Source organism: Salvelinus alpinus, chromosome 3 (genome assembly GCF_045679555.1).
Source record: "Salvelinus alpinus chromosome 3, SLU_Salpinus.1, whole genome shotgun sequence".
Taxonomy (NCBI): Eukaryota; Metazoa; Chordata; class Actinopteri; order Salmoniformes; family Salmonidae; genus Salvelinus; species Salvelinus alpinus.
This window is the reverse complement of record NC_092088.1, coordinates 106,079,311-106,102,071: the sequence shown is the minus strand read 5'-3', so window position 1 is coordinate 106,102,071 and position 22,761 is coordinate 106,079,311. Positions and strand designations below refer to the sequence as shown.

The 22,761-nt window shown below is 42.9% G+C and overlaps 1 protein-coding gene across 5 annotated transcripts in view; it reads right to left on the bottom strand.

The window, feature by feature from the left end:
• exoc6 (exocyst complex component 6) overlaps nt 1–22,761 on the bottom strand; it is a 92,541-nt gene that overhangs the window by 43,934 nt on the left and 25,846 nt on the right. For all 5 annotated transcript variants that reach the window (XM_071394744.1, XM_071394740.1, XM_071394741.1 and 2 more), the window contains exons 2-8: nt 21,296–21,467; nt 19,492–19,539; nt 19,260–19,350; nt 12,020–12,065; nt 10,204–10,408; nt 5,382–5,537; nt 3,423–3,491 (exon numbers count right to left, since the gene is read on the bottom strand). In XM_071394744.1, the coding sequence (XP_071250845.1) occupies nt 3,423–3,491; nt 5,382–5,537; nt 10,204–10,408; nt 12,020–12,065; nt 19,260–19,350; nt 19,492–19,539; nt 21,296–21,467 (787 nt within the window). The remainder of the gene's footprint in view (nt 1–3,422; nt 3,492–5,381; nt 5,538–10,203; nt 10,409–12,019; nt 12,066–19,259; nt 19,351–19,491; nt 19,540–21,295; nt 21,468–22,761) is intronic.

The window sequence follows — 22,761 nt, the reverse complement described above, 5'->3', positions numbered from 1 at the left end:
CTATATACAGGGAGTACCGGGTAATAACATGGCTATATACAGGAAGTACCGGGTAATAACATGGCTATATACAGGAAGTACCAGGTAATAACACAGCTATATACAGGAGTACCAGGTAATAACACAGATATATACAGGAGTACCAGGTAATAACATGGCTATATACAGGAAGAACCGGGTAATAACATGGCTATATACTGGAAGTACCAGGTAATAACATGGTTATATACAGGATGTACCAGGTAATAACATGGCTATATACAGGGAGTACCGGGTAATAACATGGCTATATACAGGAAGTACCGGGTAATAACATGGCTATATACAGGAAGTACCAGGTAATAACATGGCTATATACAGGAAGTACCAGGTAATAACACAGCTATATACAGGAGTACCAGGTAATAACATGGTTATATACAGGATGTACCAGGTAATAACATGGCTATATACAGGGAGTACCAGGTAATAACATGGCTATATACAGGGAGTACCAGGTAATAACATGGCTATATACAGGAAGTACCAGGTAATAACATGGCTATATACAGGGAGTACCAGGTAATAACATGGTTATATACAGGGAGTACCAGGTAATAACATGGCTATATACAGGGAGTACCAGGTAATAACATGGTTATATACAGGAAGTACCAGGTAATAACATGGCTATATACAGGAAGTACCAGGTAATACCATGGCTATATACAGGAAGTACCAGGTAATAACATGGCTATATACAGGAAGTACCAGGTAATAACATGGCTATATACAGGAAGTACCAGGTAATAACACGGCTATATACAGGAAGTACCAGGTAATAACACGGCTATATACAGGAAGTACCAGGTAATAACACGGCTATATACAGGAAGTACCAGGTAATACCATGACTATATACAGGGAGTACCAGGTAATAACATGGCTATATACAGGAAGTACCAGGTAATAACATGGCTATATACAGGAAGTACCAGGTAATACCCACTCCACAATAACAGCACTTACAGTTGACTGGGGCAGCTCTAGCAGGGCAAAAATATGACAAACTGACTTGTTGGAAAGGTGGTATCTTATGACGGTGCCACGTTGAATATCACTGGCCTTACTGAAGAGCTCATTCTACTGCCAATGTTTGTCTATGGAGATTGCATGGCTGTGTGCTCAATTTCACAGACCTGCCAGCAACGGGTGAGGCTGAAATAGCCAAATACACTAATTTGAAGGGGTGTCCTCATACTTTTGTGTGTATATACCCTCCCTCCCTGCCCCTCAGTCAGAAGTCCCTGTCATTAGGACTGATATTCAGAGGAAAGCTCTCTCCTCTCTTATAGAGCACTACTGTTGACCAGAGCCCTATTCCCTATATAGAACACTACTGTTGACCAGAGTCCTATTCCCTATATAGAACACTACTGTTGACCAGAGCCCTATTCCCTATATAGAACACTACTGTTGACCAGGGCCCTATTCCCTATATAGAACACTACTGTTGACCAGAGCCCTATTCCCTATATAGAACACTACTGTTGACCAGAGCCCTATTCCCTATATAGAACACTACTGTTGACCAGGGCCCTATTCCCTATATAGAACACTACTGTTGACCAGAGCCCTATTCCCTATATAGAACACTACTGTTGACCAGAGCCCTATTCCCTATATAGAACACTACTGTTGACCAGAGCCCTATTCCCTATATTAACACTACTGTTGACCAGAGCCCTATTCCCTATATAGAACACTACTGTTGACCAGAGCCCTATTCCCTATATAGAACACTACTGTTGACCAGAGCCCTATTCCCTATATAGAACACTACTGTTGACCAGAGTCCTATTCCCTATATAGAACACTACTGTTGACCAGAGCCCTATTCCCTATATAGAACACTACTGTTGACCAGAGCCCTATTCCCTATATTAACACTACTGTTGACCAGAGCCCTATTCCCTATATAGAACACTACTGTTGACCAGAGCCCTATTCCCTATATAGAACACTACTGTTGACCAGGGCCCTATTCCCTATATAGAACACTACTGTTGACCAGAGCCCTATTCCCTATATAGAACACTACTGTTGACCAGAGCCCTATTCCCTATATAGAACACTACTGTTGACCAGAGCCCTATTCCCTATATAGAACACTACTGTTGACCAGAGCCCTATTCCCTATATAGAACACTACTGTTGACCAGAGCCCTATTCCCTATATTAACACTACTGTTGACCAGAGCCCTATTCCCTATATAGAACACTACTGTTGACCAGAGCCCTATTCCCTATATAAAACACTACTGTTGACCAGAGCCCTATTCCCTATATAGAACACTACTGTTGACCAGGGCCCTATTCCCTATATAGAACACTACTGTTGACCAGAGCCCTATTCCCTATATAGAACACTACTGTTGACCAGAGCCCTATTCCCTATATAGAACACTACTGTTGACCAGAGCCCTATTCCCTATATAGAACACTACTGTTGACCAGAGCCCTATTCCCTATATAGAACACTACTGTTGACCAGAGCCCTATTCCCTATATAGAACACTACTGTTGACCAGAGCCCTATTCCCTATATAGAACACTACTGTTGACCAGGGCCCTATTCCCTATATAGAACACTACTGTTGACCAGGGCCCTATTCCCTATATAGAACACTACTGTTGACCAGAGCCCTATTCCCTATATAGAGCACTACTGTTGACCAGAGCCCTATTCCCTATATAGAACACTACTGTTGACCAGAGCCCTATTCCCTATATAGAACACTACTGTTGACCAGAGCCCTATTCCCTATATAGAACACTACTGTTGACCAGAGCCCTATTCCCTATATAGAACACTACTGTTGACCAGAGCCCTATTCCCTATATAGAACACTACTGTTGACCAGAGCCCTATTCCCTATATAGAACACTACCGTTGACCAGAGCCCTATTCCCTATATAGAACACTACTGTTGACCAGAGCCCTATTCCCTATATAGAACACTACTGTTGACCAGAGCCCTATTCCCTATATAGAACACTACTGTTGACCAGAGCCCTATTCCCTATATAGAACGCTCCTGTTGACCAGGGCCCTATTCCCTATATAGAACACTACTGTTGACCAGAGCCCTATTCCCTATATAGAACACTACTGTTGACCAGAGCCCTATTCCCTATATAGAACACTACTGTTGACCAGAGCCCTATTCCCTATATAGTGCACTACTGTTGACCAGAGCCCTATTCCCTATATAGAACACTACTGTTGACCAGAGCCCTATTCCCTATATAGAACACTACTGTTGACCAGGGCCCTATTCCCTATATAGAACACTACTGTTGACCAGAGCCCTATGGGTCCTATGTAGGGAATAGGGTGCCATTTGGATGGGACAATAAGTAACAGTAAATAGTGTACATACCAGAACGGTGTAGATGTGGAGACATCTGTAAACAGGAGAGAAGTCCACCAGGTCCTGGGCTGTTAACACCTGGGAGGTTAAACCACGTTAGTGAACCACAGTCAGGACTCAGGAAGTTAAACCACGTTAGTGAACCACAGTCAGGAAGTTAAACCACGTTACGTTAGAGAACCACAGTCAGGAAGTTAAACCACGTTAGAGAACCACAGTCAGGAAGTTAAACCACGTTAGAGAACCACAGTCAGGAAGTTAAACCACGTTAGAGAACCACAGTCAGGAAGTTAAACCACGTTACGTTAGTGAACCACAGTCAGGAAGTTAAACCACATTAGAGAACCACAGTCAGGAAGTTAAACCACATTAGAGAACCACAGTCAGGAAGTTAAACCACGTTAGAGAACCACAGTCAGGAGGTTAAACCACGTTAGAGAACCACAGTCAGGACTCAGGAAGTTAAACCACGTTAGTGAACCACAGTCAGGAGGATAAACCACGTTAGAGAACCACAGTCAGGAAGTTAAACCACGTTAGTGAACCACAGTCAGGAAGTTAAACCACGTTAGTGAACCACAGTCAGGAAGTTAAACCACGTTACGTTAGAGAACCACAGTCAGGAAGTTAAACCACGTTACCTTAGTGAACCACAGTCAGGAAGTTAAACCACGTTAGTGAACCACAGTCAGGAAGTTAAACCACGTTACGTTAGTGAACCACAGTCAGGAAGTTAAACCACGTTACGTTAGTGAACCACAGTCAGGAAGTTAAACCACGTTAGTGAACCACAGTCAGGAAGTTAAACCACGTTAGTGAACCACAGTCAGGAAGTTAAACCACGTTAGTGAACCACAGTCAGGAAGTTAAACCACGTTAGTGAACCACAGTCAGGAAGTTAAACCACGTTAGTGAACCACAGTCAGGAAGTTAAACCACGTTAGAGAACCACAGTCAGGAAGTTAAACCACGTTAGTGAACCACAGTCAGTTAGTTAAACCACGTTAGTGAACGTTACTTACAAGCCCCTAACCAACAACGCAGTTAAAAAAAATACAGATAAGAATAAGAAATAAAAGTAACAAGTAATTAAAGAGCGGCAGTAAAATAACAATAGCGAGGCTATATACAGGGGGTACCGGTACAGAGTCAATGTGGAGGCTATATACAGGGGTACAGAGTCAATGTGGAGACTATATACAGGGGGTACCGGTACAGAGTCAATGTGGAGGCTATATACAGGGGGTACCGGTACAGAGTCAATGTGGAGGCTATATACAGGGGGTACCGGTACAGAGTCAATGTGGAGGCTATATACAGGGGGTACCGGTACAGAGTCAATGTGGAGGCTATATACAGGGGGTACCGGTACAGAGTCAATGTGGAGGCTATATACAGGGTATTACGGTACAGAGTCAATGTGGAGACTATATACAGGGGGTACCGGTACAGAGTCAATGTGGAGGCTATATACAGGGGGTACCGGTACAGAGTCAATGTGCGGGGGCACCGGTTAGTCGAAGTAATTAAGGTAATATGTACATGTAGGTAGAGTTATTAAAGTGACTATGAATAGATGATAACAGAGAGAGTAGCAGTGGTGTGTAAAGGGCGGGGGGGGGGGGGGGGGGGGGGCGAATAGTCTGGGTAGCCATTTGATTAGATGTTCAGGAGTCTTATGGCTTGGGGGGGTAGAAGCTGTTTAGAAAACCTCTTGGACCTAGACATGGCGCTCCGGTACCGCTTGCTGTACGGTAGCAGAGAGAACAGTCTGTGACTAGGGTGGCTGGAGACTTTGGGGCCTTCCTCTGACACCGCCTGGTATAGAGGTCCTGGATGGCAGGAAGCTTCACATCAAGTGTGGATAACTTCAACGTGTTGTTTTAATACTGGACCAAAGAGTATGAAAAAGTACAAACTATGAAAAAAGAGGTCTGAAAAGTGACTTTGAGAAGAGTCCTCTCTCACCTCCTCCTCTGATTGGTCCTCCTCCACTCCCTCCTCCGCGGCGAGGCCGTTGTGCTGCGTTGGCATCCGGCCGTTCAGGGAGTAGACTGGCTTGGTGTAGCCCACACCACTGTCCTGCTTCTGAATCACACTGTTGAACGTCCTGTGCTGCTGAGCCTGGACATACAACACAGTCACACACCACTGTCCTGCTTCTGAATCACACTGTTAAACGTCCTGTGCTGCTGAGCCTGGACATACAACACAGTCACACACCACTGCCCTGCTTCTGAATCACACTGTTAAACGTCCTGTGCTGCTGAGCCTGGACATACAACACAGTCACACACCACTGCCCTGCTTCTGAATCACACTGTTGAACGTCCTGTGCTGCTGAGCCTGGACTGTCATGTTTTGTCATTGATTATCATGTCTTGTCCCTGTGCTTCCCTTCTATTCGTTTCCCTCTGCTGGTCTTATTAGGTTCTTTCCCTCTTTCTATCCCTCTCTCTCCCCCTCCCTCTCTCCCTCTCTCGCTCTCTCTCTCTATCGTTCCGTTCCTGCTCCCAGCTGTTCCTCATTCTCCTAACTACCTCATTTACTCTTTCACACCTGTCCCCTATTTTGCCCTCTGATTAGAGTCCCTATTTCTCCCTCTGTTTTCCGCTTCTGTCCTTGTCGGATCCTTGTTTGATGTTTGCTGTTCTGTGTCCTTGTTCCGCCCTGTCGTGTTTTTGCCTTCTTCAGATGCTGCGTGTGAGCAGGTGTCTATGTCAGCTACGGCCTGTGCCTTCCCGAAGCGACCTGCAGTCTGTGGTCGCGTCTCCAGTCGTTCCTCTCTACTGACGAGAGGATTTCAGTTTTCCTGTTTTGGATTTACCTAAGATAATATCCAGGAGTATCGTTTTTTGTTTAAGACTGGAATAAAGACTCTGTTTCTATTAAGTCGCTTTTGGGTCCTCATTCACCAGCATAACATGGACATACAACACAGTCACACACCACTGTCGTGCTTCTGAATCACACTGTTGAACGTCCTGTGCTGCTGAGCCTGGACATACAACACAGTCACACACCACTGTCCTGCTTCTGAATCACACTGTTAAACGTCCTGTGCTGCTGAGCCTGGGACATACAACACAGTCACACACCACTGTCGTGCTTCTGAATCACACTGTTGAACGTCCTGTGCTGCTGAGCCTGGGCATACAACACAGTCAGACCTCCTTCTCAGAGGACAAAGCTTCCTAGCACAACATCACACATTTTTTGTTAACTTACTACAATAGATTGAAGATTTATTTATTTATTTCACCTTTATTTAACCAGGTAGTCTAGTTGAGAACAAGTTCTCATTTACAACTGCGACCTGGCCAAGATAAAGCAAAGCAGTGCGACACAAAACAACACAGAGTTACTCATGGAATAAACAAAACATACAGTCAATAATACAGTAGGAAAAAAGTCTATATACAGTGTGTGCAAATGAGGTAGGATAAGGGAGGTAAGGCAATAAATAGGCCATGGTGGCGAAGTAATTACAATTTAGCAATTAAACACTGGAACGGTAGATGTGCAGAAGATGAATGTGCAAGTAGAGATACTGGGGTGCAAAGGAGCAAAATAAATAAAAATAAATAACAGTATGGGGATGAGGTAGTTGGATGGGCTATTTACAGATGGGCTATGTACAGGTGCAGCGATCTGTGAGCTGCTCTGACAGCTGATGCTTGAAGTTAGTGAGGGAGATATGAGTCTCCAGCTTCAGTGATTTTTGCAGTTCGTTACAATCATAGACAGCAGAGAACTGGAAGGAAAGGCGGCCAAAGTAGGAGTTGGCTTTGGGGGTGACCAGTGAGATATACCTGCTGGAGCAGGTGCTACGGGTGGGTGCTGCTATTGTGACCAGTGAGCTGAGATAAGGTGGGGCTTTACCTAGCAGAGACTTATAGATGACCTGGAGCCAGAGGGTTTGGCGACGAGTATGAAGCAAGGACCAACCAACGAGAGTGTACAGGTCGCAGTGGTGGGTAGTATATGTGGCTTTGGTGACAAAAGAAATGGCACTGTGATAGACTGCATCCAATTTATTGAGTAGGGTATTGGAAGCTATTTTGTAAATGACATCGCCGAAGTCGAGGATCGGTAAGATAGTCAGTTTTACGAGGGTATGTTTGGCAGCATGAGTGAAGGATGCTTTGTTGCGAAATAGGAAGCCGATTCTAGATTTAATTTTGGATTGGAGATGCTTATTGTGAGTCTGGAAGGAGAGTTTACAGTCTAACCAGACACCTAGGTATTTGTAGTTGTCCACATATTCTAAGTCAGAACCGTCCAGAGTAGTGATGCTGGACGGGCAGTGATCGATTGAAGAGCATGCACTTAGTTTTACTTGTATTTAAGAGCAGTTGGAGGCCACGGAAGGAGAGTTGTATGGCATTGAAGCTCGTCTAGATATTAGTTAACACAGTGTCCAAAGGGCCAGTCTCTTACCTGTTTTATACCTGTACTCTGCCTGTTTCTATATAACAACAACGTCTCATACCTGTTTCATACCTGTACTCTGCCTGTTTCTATATAACAACGTCTCATACCTGTTTCATACCTGTACTCTGCCTGTTTCTATATAACAACGTCTCATACCTGTTTTATACCTGTACTCTGCCTGTTTCTATATAACAACAATGTCTCATACCTGTTTTATACCTGTACTCTGCCTGTTTCTATATAACAACGTCTCATACCTGTTTTATACCTGTACTCTGCCTGTTTCTATATAACAACAACGTCTCATACCTGTTTTATACCTGTACTCTGCCTGTTTCTATAACAACAACGTCTCATACCTGTACTCTGCCTGTTTCTATATAACAACAACGTCTCATACCTGTTTCATACCTGTACTCTGCCTGTTTCTATATAACAACGTCTCATACCTGTTTCATACCTGTACTCTGCCTGTTTCTATATAACAACGTCTCATACCTGTTTTATACCTGTACTCTGCCTGTTTCTATATAACAACAACGTCTCATACCTGTTTCATACCTGTACTCTGCCTGTTTCTATATAACAACAATGTCTCATACCTGTACTCTGCCTGTTTCTATATAACAACAACGTCTCATACCTGTTTCATACCTGTACTCTGCCTGTTTCTATATAACAACGTCTCATACCTGTTTCATACCTGTACTCTGCCTGTTTCTATATAACAACAATGTCTCATACCTGTTTTATACCTGTACTCTGCCTGTTTCTATATAACAACGTCTCATACCTGTTTCATACCTGTACTCTGCCTGTTTCTATATAACAACAACGTCTCATACCTGTTTCATACCTGTACTCTGCCTGTTTCTATATAACAACGTCTCATACCTGTTTCATACCTGTACTCTGCCTGTTTCTATATAACAACAACGTCTCATACCTGTTTCATACCTGTACTCTGCCTGTTTCTATATAACAACAACGTCTCATACCTGTTCTATACCTGTACTCTGCCTGTTTCTATATAACAACAACGTCTCATACCTGTTTAATACCTGTACTCTGCCTGTTTCTATATAACAACGTCTCATACCTGTTTAATACCTGTACTCTGCCTGTTTCTATATAACAACAACGTCTCATACCTGTTTCATACCTGTACTCTGCCTGTTTCTATATAACAACGTCTCATACCTGTTTCATACCTGTACTCTGCCTGTTTCTATATAACAACGTCTCATACCTGTTTAATACCTGTACTCTGCCTGTTTCTATATAACAACAATGTCTCATACCTGTACTCTGCCTGTTTCTATATAACAACGTCTCATACCTGTTTTATACCTGTACTCTGCCTGTTTCTATATAACAACAACGTCTCATACCTGTTTTATACCTGTACTCTGCCTGTTTCTATATAACAACGTCTCATACCTGTTTTATACCTGTACTCTGCCTGTTTCTATAAAACAACAACGTCTCATACCTGTTTTATACCTGTACTCTGCCTGTTTCTATATAACAACGTCTCATACCTGTTTTATACCTGTACTCTGCCTGTTTCTATATAACAACAACGTCTCATACCTGTTTTATACCTGTACTCTGCCTGTTTCTATATAACAACAACGTCTCATACCTGTTTTATACCTGTACTCTGCCTGTTTCTATATAACAACGTCTCATACCTGTTTTATACCTGTACTCTGCCTGTTTCTATAACAACAACGTCTCATACCTGTTTTATACCTGTACTCTGCCTGTTTCTATATAACAACAACGTCTCATACCTGTTCTATACCTGTACTCTGCCTGTTTCTATATAACAACGTCTCATACCTGTTTTATACCTGTACTCTGCCTGTTTCTATATAACAACAACGTCTCATACCTGTTTTATACCTGTACTCTGCCTGTTTCTATATAACAACAACGTCTCATACCTGTTTCATACCTGTACTCTGCCTGTTTCTATATAACAACAACGTCTCATACCTGTTTCATACCTGTACTCTGCCTGTTTCTATATAACAACAACGTCTCATACCTGTTTTATACCTGTACTCTGCCTGTTTCTATATAACAACGTCTCATACCTGTTTTATACCTGTACTCTGCCTGTTTCTATATAACAACAACGTCTCATACCTGTTTTATACCTGTACTCTGCCTGTTTCTATATAACAACAACGTCTCATACCTGTTTCATACCTGTACTCTGCCTGTTTCTATATAACAACAACGTCTCATACCTGTTTTATACCTGTACTCTGCCTGTTTCTATACAACAACGTCTCATACCTGTTTTATACCTGTACTCTGCCTGTTTTTATATAACAACGTCTCATACCTGTTTCATGGCGGTCTCTCCGATCTTGTCCGAGTGTTTCCTGATGCTCTCCAGGAAGTCCTTGAGGTCGGACATGGAGATATCCTTAATGTCCTCTCTGAGCTTGGGCAGGTTCTCAGCCATGATCTGACAGAAGCGGTAGCGGCTGACCCGCGGGATGTACACCTTCTCCAGCTGCTCCATGGTCTTCAACGCAGCGTAGTATCTGGAAAACACAGATCCCTGCCGTCACATCTCATCCCTCCTCTCTAAGTCTGGTCGGCTTTCATACTGTTACTGTTACAGATCCCTGCCGTCACATCTCATCCCTCCTCTTTAAGTCTGGTCGGCTTTCATACTGTTACTGTTACAGATCCCTGCCGTCACATCTCATCCCTCCTCTCTAAGTCTGGTCGGCTTTCATACTGTTACTGTACAAACGGTTCACTCTGCTGACCGAGGGTTTTATCACTGAAAACACTGCTGTATTTGTTAAGGATGATTAGATGACGGAGGACCCGTGAATAGTGTATCGGTATATAAGCTTGAAAGAGGGAAACGTGTACTAGTTGAAATATACTGGATGTGGCGCCATACAGTAGATTCAGTCTTATCAGTGTTGCAGAGTAAAGGATTGTTTATGCGAAAGGCCTGGGCTGGGAGGTGTTGACTGTGAGTGGCATGACAAAGGACTGGGCTGGATGGTGTTGACTGTGTGTTCAGTGTTAGTATGTCCTGCCCAGTGTGTGTGTGTGTGTGTGTGTGTAGGTGTGTGTTCAGTGTTAGTATGTCCTGCCCAGTGTGTGTTCAGTGTTAGTATGTCCTGTCCAGTGAGCCCTCTGCCTAGTGAGTTAGTTGTTCCATGTGAACCGTAGTTCATTCCCAGTGTGATCAGGCCGTGTCCCAGGCTGGTCATTAGTGAGGATAGGAGACACAGAGAAACACTGGCAGAACTGGCTTCATTGGATCCGAGCCATAGATATAGATAGAGGACCTGCCATAAAACACTATTTCTGCCGTAGTTAACTGGGTGGGATTTGCGCTAGAGGCCCGTCCACTCCAGCGGGCGGCGCTAGAGGCCCGTCCACTCCAGCGGGCGGCGCCAGAGGCCCGTCCACTCCAGCGGGCGGCGCCAGAGGCCCGTCCACTCCAGCGGGCGGCGCCAGAGGCCCGTCCACTCCAGCGGGCGGCGCTAGGGGCCCGTCCACTCCAGCGGGCGGCGCCAGAGGCCTACCCATGTTCAGTTTGTCTACCGCCAATAAACGTATAGAAGAAGAAAGCGGTCTACTTTAAAATATAGATTTCCCTCAATGATGCTGCCCATGATGTCACAGAAGCCATCGATGGCAAAGCGAGGATGTCTCTTTCCAACTCTCGGACCGGCGCCTGTGACAGCAATGTTGTCTAGGCCAGCGCTGTGCTGTGAAGAAGGGCGCACACACACACACGGTCAACTGTCCTGCGTTTTGAATGGTGACCTCTCCCCTATGATGTGTTATGACTGATTAAAACAGACGTTAAGCCACGGGTCATTACTGTCAGGTTCAGCGTGAGCTTCACTTCCCATCTGCTTGGTTCCATTGAAATAGTGTCTATTTACAGTTTCCGTTAATCACATTTCTGTGAACTGTTCATAATTCTGTGACGTAAAGATAGCTTGCGTTTTGTTTGTGAGCTATATTGAGCCAGAGAGGGTTTCTAGGAAAGCGTTAGGGTCTTACTGTTCAAAGCACCGTGTTATCTAGAGAGAGGGACTTTATGGTTAACATATTGCGGTGGAGTAACATTGATGACAACAACAATGAACATAGTGAGGAGAGTAAGGAAGTTCACTTACCTTTTGGATTCAAGCTGCTCCTTCAATTTACTGTACATTTCTAGGACTGCAAAAGGAAAAGACAAGAGAGGAGAGTTAGCTTTTAGAACAGAGAGGGGAGAGGAGGCTTTTAGGACAGAGAGGGGAGAGGTAGCTTTTAGGACAGAGAGGGGAGAGGTAGCTTTTAGGACAGAGAGGGGAGAGGTAGCTTTTAGAACAGAGAGGGGAGAGGTAGCTTTTAGAACAGAGAGGGGAGAGGTGGCTTTTAGGACAGAGAGGGGAGAGGTAGCTTTTAGAACAGAGAGGGGAGAGGTAGCATTTAGAACAGAGAGGGGAGAGGTAGCTTTTAGGACAGAGAGGGGAGAGGTAGCTTTTAGAACAGAAAGGGGAGAGGTAGCTTTTAGAACAGAGGGGGGAGAGGTAGCTTTTAGAACAGAGATGGGAGAGGTAGCTTTTAGGACAGAGAGGGGAGAGGTAGCTTTTAGGACAGAGAGGGGAGAGGTAGCTTTTAGAACAGAGAGGGGAGAGGTAGCTTTTAGAACAGAGAGGGGAGAGGTAGCTTTTAGAACAGAGAGGGGAGAGGTAGCTTTTAGGACAGAGAGGGGAGAGGTAGCTTTTAGAACAGAGAGGGGAGAGGTAGCTTTTAGGACAGAGAGGGGAGAGGTAGCTTTTAGAACAGAGAGGGGAGAGGTAGCTTTTAGAACAGAGAGGGGAGAGGTGGCTTTTAGGACAGAGAGGGGAGAGGTAGCTTTTAGGACAGAGAGGGGAGAGGTAGCTTTTAGAACAGAGAGGGGAGAGGTAGCTTTTAGAACAGAGAGGGGAGAGGTAGCTTTTAGGACAGAGAGGGGAGAGGTAGCTTTTAGGACAGAGAGGGGAGAGGTAGCTTTTAGAACAGAGAGGGGAGAGGTAGCTTTTAGAACAGAGAGGGGAGAGGTAGCTTTTAGAACAGAGAGGGGAGAGGTAGCTTTTAGGACAGAGAGGGGAGAGGTAGCTTTTAGAACAGAGAGGGGAGAGGTAGCTTTTAGGACAGAGAGGGGAGAGGTAGCTTTTAGAACAGAGAGGGGAGAGGTAGCTTTTAGAACAGAGAGGGGAGAGGTGGCTTTTAGGACAGAGAGGGGAGAGGTAGCTTTTAGAACAGAGAGGGGAGAGGTAGCATTTAGAACAGAGAGGGGAGAGGTAGCTTTTAGGACAGAGAGGGGAGAGGTAGCTTTTAGGACAGAGAGGGGAGAGGTAGCTTTTAGAACAGAGAGGGGAGAGGTAGCTTTTAGAACAGAGAGGGGAGAGGTAGCTTTTAGGACAGAGAGGGGAGAGGTAGCTTTTAGGACAGAGAGGGGAGAGGTAGCTTTTAGAACAGAGAGGGGAGAGGTAGCTTTTAGAACAGAGAGGGGAGAGGTAGCTTTTAGAACAGAGAGGGGAGAGGTAGCTTTTAGGACAGAGAGGGGAGAGGTAGCTTTTAGGACAGAGAGGGGAGAGGTAGCTTTTAGAACAGAGAGGGGAGAGGTAGCTTTTAGAACAGAGAGGGGTGAGGTAGCTTTTAGAACAGAGAGAGGAGAGGTAGCTTTTAGAACAGAGAGAGGAGAGGTAGCTTTTAGGACAGAGAGGGGAGAGGTAGCTTTTAGGACAGAGAGGGGAGAGGTAGCTTTTAGAACAGAGAGAGGAGAGGTAGCTTTTAGAACAGAGAGGGGAGAGGTAGCTTTTAGGACAGAGAGGGGAGAGGTAGCTTTTAGGACAGAGAGGGGAGAGGTAGCTTTTAGAACAGAAAAGGGAGAGGTAGCTTTTAGGACAGAGAGGGGAGAGGTAGCTTTTAGAACAGAGAGAGGAGAGGTAGCTTTTAGAACAGAGAGGGGAGAGGTAGCTTTTAGAACAGAGAGGGGAGAGGTAGCTTTCAGAACAGAGAGGGGAGAGGTAGCTTTCAGAACAGAGGGGGGAGAGGTAGCTTTCAGAACAGAGGGGGGAGAGGTAGCTTTCAGAACAGAAAGGGGAGAGGTAGCTTTCAGAACAGAAAGGGCAGAGGTAGCGTTTTAGAACAGAGAGGGGAGAGGTAGCTTTTAGAACAGAGAGGGGAGAGGTAGCTTTTAGAACAGAGAGGGGAGAGGTAGCTTTTAGAACAGAGAGGGGAGAGGTAGCTTTTAGAACAGAGAGGGGACACACAATGTTATTAGATGTTATATTATATCTCACCAGGTAAACACAGCTGTAGTCATGTTATATTATATCTCACCAGGTAAACACAGCTGTAGTCATGTTATATTATATCTCACCAGGTAAACACAGCTGTAGTCATGTTATATTATATCTCACCAGGTAAACACAGCTGTAGTCATGTTATATTATATCTCACCAGGTAAACACAGCTGTAGTCATGTTATATTATATCACACCAGGTAAACACAGCTGTAGTCATGTTATATTATATCTCACCAGGTAAACACAGCTGTAGTCATGTTATGTTATATCTCACCAGGTAAACACAGCTGTAGTCATGTTATATTATATCTCACCAGGTAAACACAGCTGTAGTCATGTCATGTTATATCTCACCAGGTAAACACAGCTGTAGTCATGTTATATTATATCTCACCAGGTAAACACAGCTGTAGTCATGTCATGTTATATCTCACCAGGTAAACACAGCTGTAGTCATGTTATATTATATCTCACCAGGTAAACACAGCTGTAGTCATGTTATATTATATCACACCAGGTAAACACAGCTGTAGTCATGTTATATTATATCTCACCAGGTAAACACAGCTGTAGTCATGTTATGTTATATCTCACCAGGTAAACACAGCTGTAGTCATGTTATATTATATCTCACCAGGTAAACACAGCTGTAGTCATGTTATATTATATCTCACCAGGTAAACACAGCTGTAGTCATGTTATATTATATCTCACCAGGTAAACACAGCTGTAGTCATGTTATATTATATCTCACCAGGTAAACACAGCTGTAGTCATGTTATATTATATCTCACCAGGTAAACACAGCTGTAGTCATGTTATATTATATCTCACCAGGTAAACACAGCTGTAATCATGTTATATCTCACCAGGTAAACACAGCTGTAGTCATGTTATGTTATATCTCACCAGGTAAACACAGCTGTAGTCATGTTATATTATATCTCACCAGGTAAACACAGCTGTAGTCATGTTATATTATATCTCACCAGGTAAACACAGCTGTAGTCATGTTATATTATATCTCACCAGGTAAACACAGCTGTAGTCATGTTATATCTCACCAGGTAAACACAGCTGTAGTCATGTTATGTTATATCTCACCAGGTAAACACAGCTGTAATCATGTTATATCTCACCAGGTAAACACAGCTGTAGTCATGTTATATTATATCTCACCAGGTAAACACAGCTGTAGTCATGTTATATCTCACCAGGTAAACACAGCTGTAGTCATGTTATATTATATCTCACCAGGTAAACACAGCTGTAGTCATGTTATATTATATCTCACCAGGTAAACACAGCTGTAGTCATGTTATATCTCACCAGGTGAACACAGCTGTAGTCATGTTATATTATATCTCACCAGGTAAACACAGCTGTAGTCATGTTATATTATATCTCACCAGGTAAACACAGCTGTAGTCATGTTATATTATATCTCACCAGGTAAACACAGCTGTAGTCATGTTATATTATATCACACCAGGTAAACACAGCTGTAGTCATGTTATATTATATCTCACCAGGTAAACACAGCTGTAGTCATGTTATATCTCACCAGGTAAACACAGCTGTAGTCATGTCATGTTATATCTCACCAGGTAAACACAGCTGTAGTCATGTTATATTATATCTCACCAGGTAAACACAGCTGTAGTCATGTTATATCTCACCAGGTAAACACAGCTGTAGTCATGTTATATCTCACCAGGTAAACACAGCTGTAGTCATGTTATGTTATATCTCACCAGGTAAACACAGCTGTAGTCATGTTATGTTATATCTCACCAGGTAAACACAGCTGTAGTCATGTTATATCTCACCAGGTAAACACAGCTGTAGTCATGTTATATTATATCTCACCAGGTAAACACAGCTGTAGTCATGTTATATCTCACCAGGTAAACACAGCTGTAGTCATGTTATATTATATCTCACCAGGTAAACACAGCTGTAGTCATGTTATGTTATATCTCACCAGGTAAACACAGCTGTAGTCATGTTATGTTATATCTCACCAGGTAAACACAGCTGTAGTCATGTTATATTATATCTCACCAGGTAAACACAGCTGTAGTCATGTTATATTATATCTCACCAGGTAAACACAGCTGTAGTCATGTTATATTATATCACACCAGGTAAACACAGCTGTAGTCATGTTATATTATATCTCACCAGGTAAACACAGCTGTAGTCATGTTATATCTCACCAGGTAAACACAGCTGTAGTCATGTTATATTATATCTCACCAGGTAAACACAGCTGTAGTCATGTTATGTTATATCTCACCAGGTAAACACAGCTGTAGTCATGTTATATTATATCACACCAGGTAAACACAGCTGTAGTCATGTTATATTATATCTCACCAGGTAAACACAGCTGTAGTCATGTTATATTATATCACACCAGGTAAACACAGCTGTAGTCATGTTATATTATATCTCACCAGGTAAACACAGCTGTAGTCATGTTATATCTCACCAGGTAAACACAGCTGTAGTCATGTTATATCTCACCAGGTAAACACAGCTGTAGTCATGTTATATTATATCTCACCAGGTAAACACAGCTGTAGTCATGTTATATTATATCTCACCAGGTAAACACAGCTGTAGTCATGTTATGTTATATCTCACCAGGTAAACACAGCTGTAGTCATGTTATATTATATCTCACCAGGTAAACACAGCTGTAGTCATGTTATATTATATCTCACCAGGTAAACACAGCTGTAGTCATGTTATATTATATCTCACCAGGTAAACACAGCTGTAGTCATGTTATATCTCACCAGGTAAACACAGCTGTAGTCATGTTATGTTATATCTCACCAGGTAAACACAGCTGTAATCATGTTATATCTCACCAGGTAAACACAGCTGTAGTCATGTTATATTATATCTCACCAGGTAAACACAGCTGTAGTCATGTTATATCTCACCAGGTAAACACAGCTGTAGTCATGTTATATTATATCTCACCAGGTAAACACAGCTGTAGTCATGTTATATTATATCTCACCAGGTAAACACAGCTGTAGTCATGTTATATTATATCTCACCAGGTAAACACAGCTGTAGTCATGTTATATCTCACCAGGTAAACACAGCTGTAGTCATGTCATGTTATATCTCACCAGGTAAACACAGCTGTAGTCATGTTATATTATATCTCACCAGGTAAACACAGCTGTAGTCATGTTATATCTCACCAGGTAAACACAGCTGTAGTCATGTTATATCTCACCAGGTAAACACAGCTGTAGTCATGTTATGTTATATCTCACCAGGTAAACACAGCTGTAGTCATGTTATATTATATCTCACCAGGTAAACACAGCTGTAGTCATGTTATATTATATCTCACCAGGTAAACACAGCTGTAGTCATGTTATATTATATCTCACCAGGTAAACACAGCTGTAATCATGTTATATTATATCTCACCAGGTAAACACAGCTGTAGTCATGTTATATTATATCTCACCAGGTGAACACAGCTGTAGTCATGTTATATTATATCTCACCAGGTAAACACAGCTGTAGTCATGTTATATTATATCTCACCAGGTAAACACAGCTGTAGTCATGTTATATCTCACCAGGTAAACACAGCTGTAGTCATGTTATATTATATCTCACCAGGTAAACACAGCTGTAGTCATGTTATATCTCACCAGGTAAACACAGCTGTAGTCATGTTATATTATATCTCACCAGGTAAACACAGCTGTAGTCATGTTATATCTCACCAGGTAAACACAGCTGTAGTCATGTTATATTATATCTCACCAGGTAAACACAGCTGTAGTCATGTTATATCTCACCAGGTAAACACAGCTGTAGTCATGTTATATCTCACCAGGTAAACACAGCTGTAGTCATGTTATATTATATCTCACCAGGTGAACACAGCTGTAGTCATGTTATATTATATCTCACCAGGTAAACACAGCTGTAGTCATGTTATATCTCACCAGGTAAACACAGCTGTAGTCATGTTATATTATATCTCACCAGGTAAACACAGCTGTAGTCATGTTATATCTCACCAGGTAAACACAGCTGTAGTCATGTTATATTATATCTCACCAGGTAAACACAGCTGTAGTCATGTTATATTATATCTCACCAGGTAAACACAGCTGTAGTCATGTTATATTATATCTCACCAGGTAAACACAGCTGTAGTCATGTTATATTATATCTCACCAGGTAAACACAGCTGTAGTCATGTTATATTATATCTCACCAGGTAAACACAGCTGTAGTCATGTTATATCTCACCAGGTAAACACAGCTGTAGTCATGTTATATTATATCTCACCAGGTAAACACAGCTGTAGTCATGTTATATCTCACCAGGTAAACACAGCTGTAGTCATGTTATATTATATCTCACCAGGTAAACACAGCTGTAGTCATGTTATATTATATCACACCAGGTAAACACAGCTGTAGTCATGTTATATTATATCTCACCAGGTAAACACAGCTGTAGTCATGTTATATTATATCTCACCAGGTAAACACAGCTGTAGTCATGTTATATTATATCTCACCAGGTAAACACAGCTGTAGTCATGTTATATTATATCTCACCAGGTAAACACAGCTGTAGTCATGTTATGTTATATCTCACCAGGTAAACACAGCTGTAGTCATGTTATATTATATCTCACCAGGTAAACACAGCTGTAGTCATGTTATATTATATCTCACCAGGTAAACACAGCTGTAGTCATGTTATATTATATCTCACCAGGTAAACACAGCTGTAGTCATGTTATATCTCACCAGGTAAACACAGCTGTAGTCATGTTATATCTCACCAGGTAAACACAGCTGTAGTCATGTTATGTTATATCTCACCAGGTAAACACAGCTGTAGTCATGTTATATCTCACCAGGTAAACACAGCTGTAATCATGTTATATTATATCTCACCAGGTAAACACAGCTGTAGTCATGTTATATTATATCTCACCAGGTAAACACAGCTGTAGTCATGTTATATTATATCTCACCAGGTAAACACAGCTGTAGTCATGTTATATCTCACCAGGTAAACACAGCTGTAGTCTCTCCACAGTGGTAGCCATGTTCCTCTGCTGTATCCGACAGCGAATCACCTCCTCCGTTTGGGCTGTGACCTTACATAAGAGAGGTCAAAAGAGTTACGACCTCCCCAATTACCCAGAGAGGTCAGTCCGAGGTGCTTCCTGTCTCAATCTGTACCCCTCTGTCCTCTAACTGACCACAGGCAACAGTGACACAGGGACGAAGACTCCTACCTCTCTGCCGGCGTCTTGCAGTCTTCTGTTGGTGTCGGTAACCTGGCCCTTTAAAAAAAAAAGATCACTATTGTCAGACAAATAAAGTGTTAAGACAACTTCCTGTCGTAGCTGCTCACCTTGTAATCAGATCAACCTCCACGAGGGCACAGGGACAAAGGCTAATTCTGATTCAAATCTGCAACGGGAACTTCGACTGTTGGTCGGGCATGAAAGCCTTTATGCGGCGTAATAGCTTATGACAGTCCTTTCCCAACAGATTCTGTGACAAACTTGTCAATTCTACATTGAGGATGTTTGGTCTCTACAGGTCTTGTCAAACAATTCAATTCAATGACCCAATTGACCAGTGGGCCCTTTCCTGAATGAGCTCTATGTGCCATTCATTGTCGACAGTGAAAACGCCACGGCATTTTCTGGTAATTAAACACTGGGTTTCAGAGCTGAATACAAAACAATCACTGGCTGGTTGATTCACAGAGGGTCAGCAGGCCCGGCGGGGTCAGCAGGCCCGGCGGTAACTCAGCCTGAGTAGTGCGCTGCAGGTGCAGGGGGACAGAAGAGAGAGGACCACAGAGAGAGGTTCCCACATCGCGTCTCATTAGCTCATGGTAATAAGGAAGCCATTTATTCTGGGGTTAATTTTTAAAAAAAAGTCTCATTAATCTGTGGGAGAAAGATGACCAGTGAGCTAGTTGATCTGATGCGGTACCTGCTGCCCTGTTATCTGAACATGCTTCATATACTGGCTAATGATTGGGCCAGTTCCAACCTTGGGTCGACCAATCAGACCAACTCATCTAAAGACCACTTTCAGCAGGGGAAAGAGAGTTAAAGAGAGCTGGGCTGGGGGAACCTTCCCTGGGAACTGGTGAGAGAGGGCTACTATCCCTGGTTGAACAGAGAGGTAGACTAGATTAATATCCCTGGTTGAACAGAGAGGTAGACTAGATTAATATCCCTGGTTGAACAGAGAGGTAGACTAGATTAATATCCCTGGTTGAACAGAGGTAGACTAGATTAATATCCCTGGTTGAACAGAGAGGTAGACTAGATTAATATCCCTGGTTGAACAGAGGTAGACTAGATTAATATCCCTGGTTGAACAGAGAGGTAGACTAGATTAATATCCCTGGTTGAACAGAGAGGTAGACTAGATTAATATCCCTGGTTGAACAGAGGTAGACTAGATTAATATCCCTGGTTGAACAGAGAGGTAGACTAGATTAATATCCCTGGTTGAACAGAGAGGTAGACTAGATTAATATCCCTGGTTGAACAGAGAGGTAGACTAGATGAATATCCCTGGTTGAACAGAGAGGTAGACTACATTAATATCCCTGGTTGAACAGAGAGGTAGACTAGATTAATATCCCTGGTTGAACAGAGAGGTAGACTAGATTAATCCATAGTTTACATTTCTTTAGCCCTCTTTTATGCTACTGCTACTCTCTGTTCATCATACATGCATAGTCACTTTAACCATATCTACATGTACATACTACCTCAATCTGCCTGACTAACCGGTGTCTGTATATAGCCTTGCTACTCTTATTTTCAAATGTCTTTTTACTGTTGTTTTATTTCTTTACTTACACACACACACATACCTTTTTTCACACTATTGGTTAGAGCCAGTAATTAAGCATTTCACTGTAAGGTCTATCTACACCAGTTATATTCAGCATTTCACTGTAAGGTCTACCTACACCTGTTATATTCAGCATTTCACTGTAAGGTCTATCTACACCTGTTATATTCGGCGCACGTGACAAATAAACGTTGATTTGGCCTCCTGTCTCACCATGAGTTTCTCTGCGTCGGCGCGGACTTTGAGCAGCTCGGTGATGGCGTCCACAAACCCCTGGTGGTGGAAGTTACACATCTTCTCAATCTCTCTGTCATGGTTTCGGATCCTGACCTCAAGCTTCTCCATAAACCTCTTGTGGGCATTAGGCTGGTCATCGTACACAGATCTGAAACAAGGTCAGGGAACAGGAGTTAGATCTGAAACAAGGTCAGGGAACAGGAGTTAGATCTGAAACACACAAGGTCAGGGAACAGGAGTTAGATCTGAAACACAAGGTCAGGGAACAGGAGTTAGATCTGAAACATACAAGGTCAGGGAACAGTGGAGTTAGATCTGAAACATACAAGGTCAGGGAACAGGAGTTAGATCTGAAACACAAGGTCAGGGAACAGGAGTTAGATCTGAAACACACAAGGTCAGGAAACAGGAGTTAGATCTGAAACATACAAGGTCAGGGAACAGGAGTTAGATCTGAAACACACAAGGTCAGGGAACAGGAGTTAGATCTGAAACACACAAGGTCAGGGAACAGGAGTTAGATCTGAAACACACAAGGTCAGGGAACAGTGGAGTTAGATCTGAAACAAGGTCAGGGAACAGGAGTTAGATCTGAAACATACAAGGTCAGGGAACAGGAGTTAGATCTGAAACACACAAGGTCAGGGAACAGGAGTTAGATCTGAAACATACAAGGTCAGGGAACAGGAGTTAGATCTGAAACATACAAGGTCAGGGAACAGGAGTTAGATCTGAAACACACAAGGTCAGGAAACAGGAGTTAGATCTGAAACATACAAGGTCAGGGAACAGTGGAGTTAGATCTGAAACACACAAGGTCAGGGAACAGGAGTTAGATCTGAAACACAAGGTCAGGGAACAGGAGTTAGACCTGAAACATACAAGGTCAGGGAACAGGAGTTAGATCTGAAACACACAAGGTCAGGGAACAGGAGTTAGATCTGAAACACACAAGGTCAGGGAACAGGAGTTAGATCTGAAACATACAAGGTCAGGGAACAGGAGTTAGATCTGAAACATACAAGGTCAGGGAACAGTGGAGTTAGATCTGAAACACACAAGGTCAGGGAACAGGAGTTAGATCTGAAACACACAAGGTCAGGGAACAGGAGTTAGATCTGAAACACACAAGGTCAGGGAACAGTGGAGTTAGATCTGAAAGATACAAGGTCAGCGAACAGGAGTTAGATCTGAAAGATACAAGGTCAGGGAACAGGAGTTAGATCTGAAACACACAAGGTCAGGGAACAGGAGTTAGATCTGAAACACAAAGGTCAGGGAACAGGAGTTAGATCTGAAACACACAAGGTCAGGGAACAGTGGAGTTAGATCTGAAACACACAAGGTCAGGGAACAGTGGAGTTAGATCTGAAACACACAAGGTCAGGGAACAGTGGAGTTAGATCTGAAACACACAAGGTCAGGGAACAGTGGAGTTAGAT